General features: G+C 37.9%; 1 protein-coding gene across 4 annotated transcripts in view; it reads right to left on the reverse strand.

Moving 5' to 3' along the window:
- YAP1 (Yes1 associated transcriptional regulator) overlaps positions 1-11894 on the reverse strand; it is a 122776-nt gene that overhangs the window by 64413 nt on the left and 46469 nt on the right. For all 4 annotated transcript variants that reach the window (XM_017850110.1, XM_017850112.1, XM_017850111.1 and 1 more), the window contains exon 2: positions 6999-7114. In XM_017850110.1, coding sequence (XP_017705599.1) covers positions 6999-7114 — 116 coding nt within the window. The remainder of the gene's footprint in view (positions 1-6998; positions 7115-11894) is intronic.

An 11894-nucleotide genomic window follows, 5' to 3' on the forward strand; every position in this document is an offset into this window, starting at 1 on the left:
TTTAAAAAAAAAAAAAAAAAGTGTTTTTATTTAAAAAGTTTTTTAAAAGATATTTGGAATACAAGCCTGAGAGTAACTAGTCAAATACACTGTCTCTGTCTCTTCGTTGCTCTGACTTTGGGCTTTATTTGTTGTAGTTCATTGCTAATAGGTTTCCAGTTAGTATAGTCTTTTCCCATATACTGTGACTTCAGACTGACAATTTCCATCTTATAATAATCCAGAACTGTTAGAAGAATCAGGAACCAACTACTTGGATAAGAGCCAATGGCCTCAATTTGATGATAAAAAGCTTAGAGATAAACATAACTTCAAAGACAGTGTGGTAACAGATTGTTAACAAAGTAACAGTGGCTACCAGGTATTACAAACTCATTAAATTGTAAAATATCAGATCACATTTATTTACCTATTATATATGCAAGACACTATACCAGGCACTATATACTATTAATAATACATTTTAACTATGTGATATGGATTCTGTCTTTTAATGCTCGCAACAGCCCTATGAGTTATTATCTCTTTTTTCCAAGTGAAGGATACAGGTAGATACAGTAACTTGTCCAAGATTTCATGGACAATAAAGGATGCCTGGGATTCAAACCAGGTCCATGGGATTTCAAGAGCCCTTGGTCTTAAACCTTACTGTAAACTGTCTCTCAGTTTCAAAGGTGAAAAGTAGAACTTTAAATGAACTACAGCACATAAAGTAGGAGTTACCAAAACCTCAACCCTGTCGGCTCTGCAACTTCTCACACATCTTTACCCTCTCTGTGCTGTTTAAAGTTAAAGCCTAAATCAATAATTTACCCATCATTTTTATATTTCACATCTATTTTCCAGCTCTGTCATTTTTCTTGGTAACAATCTCTCATTTGATCTTTGGTGCTGAGAGATATTACACAGGCAGGAGAACACAAGAGGCAAACCTTAAGGCAGCTCTATGCTACTCACTGTGCTTGCTTCTGAACATTTTTCCCCACTTCAAGGAAGGTGCTTAGCACATTCCTCTAACATGTATCACCTTTCATGATCAAGAGAGCATTTTCTCCACCCATCTTGAGGTATTTCCTAGGAATTCCTCACAGTTTGTCATAATAGAGAAATCTGAGTGCTACACTGGTAGAGTTGGAAATTGTCAAATAAATCCCAATAATTTCTAACTTTAAAGCATACAAATAATGAATTCTCTAGAATGTACCTGTAATAAGACATTTGGGCTCTGGATTGTTATCAAATGTACATTTCTCAAAAGCAGATAAATGGGTTGATTCTGCTTAATATAAATCTAAAGACATAACTTTTAATGATCCTAAATAGTCATTTGGCACACAGTTATTTCTGGATTATCACAGAATATACTTTGACTTTACTGTCCCTTTAAGATTCAGTAATCTTGTGGATCAGTGTTAACAAGTATACTATTAAAAAATTTAGTAACACTCGGACTCGGGAAGGGGAACATCACACACCAGGGCCTATCATGGGGAGGGGGGAGGGGGGAGGGAGTGCACTGGGAGTTATACCCGATGTAAATGACAAGTTGATGGGTGCTGACGAGTTGATGGGTGCAGCACACCAACATGGCACAAGTATACATATGTAACAAACCTGAACGTTATGCACATGTACCCTAGAACTTAAAGTATAACAAAAAAAAATTAATATATATCATACACATAGAGCTAAGGAAGTATCACTTTTCAGTCCCCAGGGCTTTCTTTTCTAATGTTGAACACAAAAAACATGAAATGTTTACCTGACTCTCAATATGTGGAGAAAAACTACAGATCCTAAGCAGGCATCAAAACGCTATTATAAATATATATTTAATAACTAATTTATATTATAACTTTTTCTTTCTTCTTTTTTTTTTTGAGACAGGGTTTCACTCTGTCGTCCAGGCTGGAATGTAGTGGTACAAACATGGCTCAATGCAGCCTTGACCTCATGGGCTCAAGCTATCCTCCCAATCTCAGTCACCCAAGTTGCTGGCACCACAGCAGTGTGGCCACCATGCCTGGCTAATTTTTATTTTTAATAGAGATGGGGTCTCCCTATGTTGCCCAGGCTGGTCTTGAATTCCTAGGCTCAAGCAATCCTCCCACCACCTTGGCCTCTCAAAGCGCTCGGACTATATGAATGAATCACCACACCCAGCCTTATAAATAGTAACTTTTTTTTTTTGAGATGGAGTCTCGCTCTGTCACCAGGCTGGAGTGCAGTGGTGCAATCTCAGGTCACTGCAACCTCTGCATCCTGGCTTCAAGTGATTCTCCTGCCTCAGCCACCAGAGTAGCTGGGACTACAGGTGCGTGCCACCACGCCCAGCTAATTTTTGTATTTTTAGTAGAGACAGGGTTTTACCATGTTGGCCAGGGTGGTCTCAATCTCTTGACCTCGTGATCTACCCACCTTGCCCTCCCAAAGTGCTGGGATTACAGGTGTTAGCTATTGCGCCCAGCTATAAATTTTAACTTTCAAAGGACAATCACCTCAAGTAATTTAACAGACTAGACTTTATATATACATATACTTATACACTGAACATTTTAATATAGAATAAAGTAAAATAAAACCATTATCTTAATAAATTATTGCATTTCCTCTTGTTTTTCTATTTTCCTCTTCCTCACCTTTCAAATTCTTTCACAAAGTTCACTGTCATTTACCCTGCAACTTAAGTGGCATAGTTAAAGAATATAAATTAATCTTCTTTTAAGGGTGTACTGAGTGTTGCCTCTAGAACATTTTCCAGGTGCTCCTTTGTTTTGGGTGATTCTCAGTTATAGATATTTGGATATTTGCTCAATCATAAACCACTGGTCTCTAGTCTATACATAAAATCCACCATTTCAACCTCATATTTTGAAAAGGACTTATAAAAGCATAATCTGATCATTTTGCTAAAGCAAATTAGAAAACAAAATAGGGTTTCATAAAATCTTAAGAATTGGAAAGAATCTTAAAAGATTTTTCAGCCTAGTCAACCACGAAAATTTGAAGCAAACAGGTTTGGGGAAAATGACAGTATCTTAAGGAAAGCAGTTGGATGAGGAACAAGAAGTCAGAGCAGAACAAGAAGCTGGACTCAATTATGAATGACAAGAATTCTTTTTCAAAAAAAAAGCAAAGGGAGAAAGTCCTTATTAAATAATGAGTAAAAAAAAATGTAAACCAAGTTGCATTTAGCATGATTAACCCAGGAGAGTGCTTCAAAAGCATGGTGTAGCTTTCTCCTTTTATGTGAAGGCTTCAGGTCAGCAGATTCAGAAGACATTCCCTTCAGGGTGAAACTTTTCTGTAGACAGCCTGCTTCAATGGAAGCCATTTTCTGCTTTGTTGCATTAAACGCCCTCAAAATTTACTAAATGCTCTCACAGTTGTCCTTGTTCCCTGTAAGATTTTTAAAACTCCGTAAAAGATCATTTTGCCAAGTAGAGAAGAGCATCCTTTTGCTTACTGAAACTTTATTAACATGCTAACATGACGTTATGGTTATTTCATGTGAACATGAGGTATATGAAGATTACAGTGACATTCATTCCAAAGCATGTCAAAACCATGGGCTTCCACTGAAATGGAAGAAAAGACAACAAACAAGTGCATGTAATTTAGAGGAAAAAGAGGCATGTGCTGCAAAGATATTATCAATACCCTCAGCACTGGACCAGCAGGCCTCCATATGACCCAATTCAGAATAATCCAGAAATAAACTTGTCTTGATTCTGGGAATTCATATATATTTAAGATAACACTTCACTCTAATTTTGAAAGTTATGACTGACTCCTAGTATCAGTGTTGCTGTTGATGTTTTAAAAAGCCTTTGGTTTTGGACCCATCAGCTAGTCTCTTCCTTTCCCCATCATACTGTCTGACCATCCCCATAAAAGGCAATGACCTCAAGTGTTCTCTTTGAATATTCTCTTGAGGGAACAATATTTTATTTGAAACAAGACCTCCTTAAGCAGACATCATCTCCACACCCACCACCTTCTGAAGAAGCAGTTTCCCTATATTATCTACTATTAATAGTATTTAAAAACAGCACCTCCAGGATGTTCGTTAGTGGTTCCTTGTCGTTTCTGCCTTCTCTGAGGCTTCACTCTGTCAGTTATCCTATCTTTGGTTAACATACAGTGAAGAACATGGGATCTTAAATGAGACAGTGCAAAATGGACCTTCACTGAATGCCTGGCATACAAATAAGAATTATTATTATACTATTATTATTGTTAAATACCTTCTAGCACCATGTACACATACTCAAGCCTCTTCAGAGGTGACTCTTCCCATTTCAGTTCCTCCTTCCAACTCTCTCCTCACAACCCTCTCCTTTATGCCTTCTCCCCCTCACTCCTAACCCTCCAGTCATGCTTTTTGCCACTCCACTGAAACTGTGTCAAAGTCACCTCTTTACTACATACAGCTCTATTATTTAGACATGCATATGCATACTAATTTTTATGTACTATATTAAAACATTTTGTATTTTAGAAACAAGACAAAAAAATTTTTTGTTGTTGTTAAGACAGGGACAGGGTCCCACTCGAGCCAGGAGTATGGTGGTATAATCACAAGTCACTATAGTCTCAATTTCCCAGGCTCAAGCCATCCTCCTACCTCAGCCTCCTGAGAGCTGGGTGAGACTTCACTTATGCACCACCATGACAGACTAATTTTTTTTTGTAGAGACAAGGTTTCACCATGTTTCCCAGGCTGGTCTCAAACTCCTGGGCTCAAGTGATCCTCTCACCTGGGTCTCCCAAAGGCTGAAATTATAGGTGTGAGCCACTGTACCTGCCCAGGACATCCAGCTGAAATAAAACATCCACAATTCTTTTCAAACCCACTAAAAACGGCTGGGCACGGTGGCTCATGCCTGTAATCCCAGCACTTTGGGAGGCGGAAGACAGGCGGATCACCTGAGGTTGGGAGTTCAAGACCAGCCTGACCAACATGGAGAAACCCTGTCTCTACTAAAAATACAAAATTAGCCGTGCGTGGTGGCACATGCCTATAATCCCAGCTATTCGGGAGGCTGAGGCAGGAGAATTGCTTGAACCGGGAAGGCAGAGGTTGTGGTGAGCTGAGATCATGCCATTGCACTCTAGCCTGGGCTACAAGAGCAAAACTCCATTTCAAAACAAAACAAAACAAAGAAACCCCACTAAAACCAAGTTGATATATACCTTTGATTTAAAGCACAAATTTCAGCCAAAATACTCTCATTTCTCTAGACCATGACCATCAGAAAATGTAATGGGACACAACCAAACCAACGTTCTAAAAGAATTACAGTCAACCTTGTTAGATGCAAAATACTTAACTCTTCCAAAATAAAGTTTAAATTAATGTTATTTGTCATTAACTGCCTAGATAATTTTTAGATGGAGCATGACAAAATGAATAATGTGAATCATCTTGTTTAACCATAAATACAGGGCAGATTTCGCAACTTTATTTGAAAATTTGGTAATTAAAAAACATAGTAATAGTTGCCAAGTAAAAATACTTTGTTTACATTAAATATTTACATTAAATGTCACATATAAAACAGATTCTGAGAATGTATTCATATTATAATGAGTTAAGGATTTAAGGAATTAATTTTTCTTCAGAATTTAAAGTCTATGTCAAGAAAAGCCCAATCACAAATGTTGCCCTTTTTTTTGTTTTCCACTCTTAACTCTTTAGAACTCAAATGTTCAACCCACCAAAAGCAAGAGCAGAGGTATGTAACAACAGAAACATTCCAGCATGCTGGCATCATCTTCAGGGGCAGAAGGACGTTTCAAGTTCTGTGAATTCGCCTAGTCAAGGAACCCTCCTGTCAACTAATTGTACCACCCTTTCCACCCAACCACAACAGTCCCTTGCCAAAGACTGCTGTTTAAGAAATCTACTGTGTAGCTACTGAATATTATGTTGGTCAGCTTGTTGGCTGGGGAAAATGCCTGGGTGGTGGAGTAAGCCATCAAGTCTACTAGAGCTGCCACATACTATTGTTAATATCTATGTCCTGAACCTGGGCACTCAGCAGTGGAGTAATGTGTGGGGGCCAGGGGAGTGGTCAGAAATCCAGCCCAAATGCTTCAATCTCATATGCCAGGCATACTGTTACATCTTCCCAGAGGAAGGGTACCTTTTCCTAGCATGTACAAAGGTACATAATGGGCTAACTGTGGCCTTCAACCCACCTAACGAAGGAGAAAGAGGCCAGACAGTATCTGATAGGGAAGATGAAGGAGCTAAACTTTCACTTAGTACCTACTCTGTAATTACTAGAAGCTTCATATGAATTTTATTATTTCCTTTCATATCCTCCTTTCTATCATAAGGGGCACTGTTACTCCCCATTACATAGATAAGAAAAACTGCAGATTCAAGTAAATTGCCAAATAAGAGGTAGAAAAAAAAGATTTATACTCTTCTGTAAAAAAGATGAAGATATGTTTAATAATCCATGGTCGCCCTGGGAATAAGAAATATTCTTTTGGGTTTACAAAAGTTACTGCCTTCTAAATATTTTCAGGGTAGAATGAATAACCACATTAAAAGTTGGGTTAAGAACACCATAGCAAATAAATAGATAAATAAATAAACAAGAACACCACAGCTTGGCTTTCCATCCAAACCACAAAGGGAAGAGGGTAACTTCAACTCAAATACCTGAGACCTAAGAAAGTAGCAGAACAAAACCAAATAGGTCAAAATTAACAGAACTTAAAATCTGAGATACTCGCTTCAGAATCAGATCTTAAAGAACCATTGGCTTTCAGTTATTGGTCCCCTTATGCATTAACGACTATACAAGGCAATAATATAGCTTATGTTATTTTTAAAAAGACTATGTCTTCCGTATGAAACTGGAGAGACAATAAACATCACCCATGCCCCAGTTTCTGTAAACGAGTAATGACTGTTTTCCACATCAACTTTTACCAATGCATAAGCATTATTTCATGTGCTGTAATTACAGTGTCTCACTCACCTGAGGCCGAGTTCATCATATTCTGCTGCACTGGTGGACTAGTGGGGGCCGTAACGTTCATCTGGGACAGCATGGCCTTCCTGGGGTCCTGCCATGTTGTTGTCTGATCGATGTGACTAAGACAAAACAAACCACTGCATTAGGAAACAAATACCAGGTTCCAAAAACAATTCTTATCTTGTGGGTTCATAATCAAAGGGTGTCAAGAGAGCTCTGTAAAAGCATTAAGTCACGGAATCTCACTGCTCCCACCAGCCTCCCTCTGCAACAGACATTTTTCACCCTTAAATCATTCAACTTTCACCTCTTAGATCTTACAAGTGCAACATCTGAAAAAGTTATGCCTGGAATTTTAAGTGAAAGGAAATCATCTTCAATTAGTAAGATAAATATTACCCACTTCTAATGCAAAGATACAATGCAGAGTAACCATATGACTAAAACCCAAGATTCGTAAGAAAATCATACACTTTCCCCCTAGAGATAAGAATGCCAAATAACATAATTTTTAGGCCTAAAACCCCTTTTAAGGTAAAACACCACAGAACCCCAAAACTCGTCTTCTTATATACTCCAAAACCGAAGCAGAATTTAAAACTTCATCTGTAAGTTTTCATTTTCTCCTGTGGCTGCTGAATAACATGTTCTTACACAAAGCCCTATGATATTTGCTGAACATTTTCTATATAATTGTTAACTTACTGAGAAATACATGTATACACATAGATTTCTTAATCTATAAAGTTGGGAATTAAAACAGCCAAAGACTATAAAATGTAAGACTGCAAGGTATCTAGCACATTATCTGATAAATAAACTTCCATTAAGTACTAAGTTTTCTTGTAGCAAAGTTTCACTGTTTCAATGAAAGAAAAACTAGATACATTATACAAATAAAACTACCTGAAAAAGTATCCTGCATTAATAGCAGAAGTAATCAAAACTTTATATATAAACATCTCTTCAGTATCATTTATTACAGCAAACATTTGAAGCCAGTTAACATTTAATGATAGATAGGGAATTGGTTAAATAAACATGGATATATATGACGGACTGTATGCAGCTGCTGAATATGTTTTAGAAGAACATATAATATGAAAAAATATTAATAATACAGTTTTTAAAAATATGTTATAAAACAGTACTGGATAAGGCTAATTGTTTAAAGTGTGTGTGTGTGGGGGGGTGTGTGTGTGTAGTGAAAGTATATAGAAAGAATTAACATCAAAATGTTTTAACAGTGTTTATTTCTGGATGGTCAAATCACTGTTTTGTTTTGTTTTTTGCAGCTGTTTAAGTTTCAAATCTGAGTTCTCTCTTCTTTAATCATCCTATTGATAACTATGTAAATGGCAAAGAAATGACGCTTTGTGCCATTAGCTATCCGGAAATGGATCCAGACTGCTATCTCATCAATAATTCTATCTTACCACTAATACACTAAGAAAGAATCACAGGCTTTAGCTAGAATGGGACTTAAATAAATATTATTTATTGGAGATGAGAGAAGAATTCTTTCTTTGTGTGTTTTTTGAGATAGCCTCACTCCGTCACCCAGGCTGGAATGCAGTGGTGTGATCTCAGCCTTCCAAGTAGCTGGGATTATAGGTGTGTGCCACCACACTGGCTAACTTTTTTGTATTTTTAGTAGAGATGGAGTTTTACCATGTTGGCCAGGCTGGTCTTGAACTCCTTGACCTAAACGGATCTGCCCACCTCGACCTCCCAAAGTGCTGGAATTACAGGTGTAAACCACTGTGCCTGGCCTGGGAGAAAAAAAGAACTATGTCTCTTTAAGGAATAAAGATGCTATTACCTACATTTCCAACTATAAATACATGCACCCAGCCAGGCACGGTGGCTCACGCCTGTAATCCCAGCACTTCGGGAGGCCGAGGTGGATGAAACACGAGGTCAGGAGTTTGAGACCAGTCTGGCCAACGTGGTGAAACCCCGTCTCCACTAAAAATACAAAAATTACCCAAGCATGGTGGTGCGTGCCTGTAATCCCAGCTTCTCAGGAGGCTGAAGCAGGAGAATTGCTTGATCACGGGAGGCAGAGGTTGCAGTGAGTCAAGATCACGCCACTGCACTCCAGCCTGGATGACAGAGTGAGACTCTGTCTCGGAAAAAAAAACAAAAAACAAACATGCACCCATTTAGATGCCAAAGAAAATGTCGAATAAAATTAACTTTAGAATATTTTGTTTTCATTTATTCTATAGATTAAACTATGATAAAGAAATAATGTTTTATCAATTTGCAACAGTATACAGTTGGCCCATGAACAATGCAAGAGTTAGGGGCACCAACCCTCCCATGCAGTCGAAAATCCACATTAACTTTTGATTCCCAAAAACTTAATTACTGACAGCCTACTGTTGACAGTCCATTATGCTGTATTTATATATTATATTCTTACAATAAAGTAAATTAAAGAAAAGAAAATGTTATTAAGAAAACCACAAAAGGCCAGGCATGGTGGCTCACACCTGTAATTCCAGCACATTGGGAGGCCGAGGCAGGTGAATCGCTTGAGCTCAGGAGTTCAAGATCAGCCTGGACAACACAGCAAAACCCATTTCTACACAAAATATAAAAAATTAGCCAGGCATATGGTGCACACCTGTGGTCCCAGATACTTGGGAGGCTGAGGTGGGAAGACTGCTTGAGCCTAGAAGGTGGAAGTTACACAGTGGACTGAGATCGTGCCACTCCAGCCTGGGCAACATAGTGAGACCCTGTCTCAGAAGAGAACAGAACAGAACACCATGAAGAGAAAATGCATTTATAGTACTGTATTGTATCTGTCAATACCAATACCATTAAGTTTATATCCTTTGTTTATAAGATGAATCGTTTGTCTGAAATGGTGACAATCACAGCTACCTATCAAGGAATTCAACTTTTTCCTCTAATGCCATGACTCTTCTCTGGTTCACAGGGGTGTGTAAAAGTTTTGATAAATTTTAACTTCTATAATAAATTTATATATATTTTATGGTAGGAAATGATAAAACAGACTACTGTCTATATATATTTTATGCAGTCATGAGACACCTAGATTTTCCTTAATTTTTTTGATTATTTCCAGGGTATGAAGTTCATGTGAATTTTTCCAAATTGTCACCAATCTACAAAAAAATTCCAATATATTTATTGAAAAAAATCCACATATAAGTAGACCCATACAGGCCATATCAATATTGTTCAAGGGTCAACTGTACACACACACAAAATCCTTCTTTTTAATCACAAAGACTCTACAAAAACCTCGCATATCACAAACGAACTATTTTTGCTAAGACCAAACGAATTGCTTGCCAGGTTCACTCGTCCCAGATACCTGCAATGGTGCCTTCTCTTACCTCCCTGTCTTTGCTCAAATGTCATGTTCTCGGTAAGGCCTTTGCTGGCCATATCATCTAAAATTCACCATATCCAAACTCCTAACTCCCTCTGCTTGACTTTATTTTTGCTTGATAATATTTTACTTATTTTGTTTGCCTGTTTTCCCCAATGAGAACATAAACTCTAGAAAAATAGGAACTTTGTCCATTTTATCTAGCACTATATGGTCAATGACTTGAAAAGCGCTCAATAAATATTTATCAAATAAATTAATAAAAAGAAAGCTATTTTCTTTTGCCATCACAAACTTTCTCTAAACATCTTTGTAGCCTTACTGACTTTAGCAACACCTACCTTTTCCAAAAATGAAATCACAAATAAGGATTGCAGACCTACTAGGATTAGCAATACAGAAATTATTGGTGACACTGGACAACAGCCATTTCAGTGGGACAGTGAGAGTACAGTGAGTAGGAAGTAAAGAAGCAGACAAATTCAGTTGTGCACAGGAAATCAATAAAAAGCTAACTAGATGGTTATGAGTTTTCGTTTTTTGAAGAGGAAGGGACACAAGTATTTAAATGTGAACACAAAGTAGCTGAATATGTGCGAAGGGATTATTGATGGGGCACAGTCATCCTTCAGAGAGTGGGAAGGAAGAGGATACAAAGCATTGCTTCCACTGTAACAGGAGGTAAGAAAGCAAGCAAATAACTTCATTGGCTGGTGAAAGTTAAGCAAGTTCTCGTGTTACTGGCAACTGCAATGCCAGTTATGTGGTATCACCAGGATTAAAAACACGTCTTTTAGCTTCTGGCTCAGGAGTTCTTGTCACTCCATCTCACTGGTCTCAAAGTGGAAAAGGGTTTTTCTAAAATGATAGTTTGCTGCTAGCCGAGTAGAATTTTTACAGAGAATAATCAGTCAGTAAAACCAGAATCCTTTTAAATGCTTTCTTTTTCAAATCATCTATTAAGACAAATCCAGAACTAGCACATAAACTCTGCTGTCAGAACAGAAAGCTACATATACTATACCTAATACGCAATATTCATGATTTGCTAACTGATAGCACTGGTAAAGAGAGAAATTGGTTATGGCGGTATTATGCTTACTATTTCTACGTGGTTAAGTTGGTGGTTTGAAGCTTTAAAAAAATATGCTGGGCCGAGCGTGGTGACTCAGGCCTGTAATTCCAGCTCTTTGGGAGGCCAAGGTGGGCGGATCACCTCAAATCGGGAGTTCAAGACCAGCCTGACCCACATGGAAGAACCCCGTCTTTACTAAAAACATAGAATTAGCCGGGCATGGTGGCGCATGCCTATAATCCTAGCTACTCGGGAGGCTGAGGCAGGAGAATCGCTTAAACCCAGGAGGCAGAGGTTGCGGTGAGCCAAGATCACGCCATTGCACTCCAGCCTGGGCAACAAGAGCAAAATTCTGTCTCCAAAAAAAAAAAAATTCTTTATGTAAATCAAGTGCTGTCTTCTATACAAACTTAATATAGATTTTTGATTCTTTTTTTTTTTTTTTTTTTTTTTG

This window comes from Rhinopithecus bieti, unplaced genomic scaffold (assembly GCF_001698545.2).
Source record: "Rhinopithecus bieti isolate Rb0 unplaced genomic scaffold, ASM169854v2 scaffold_33302, whole genome shotgun sequence".
In the NCBI taxonomy this organism is placed as follows: domain Eukaryota; kingdom Metazoa; phylum Chordata; class Mammalia; order Primates; family Cercopithecidae; genus Rhinopithecus; species Rhinopithecus bieti.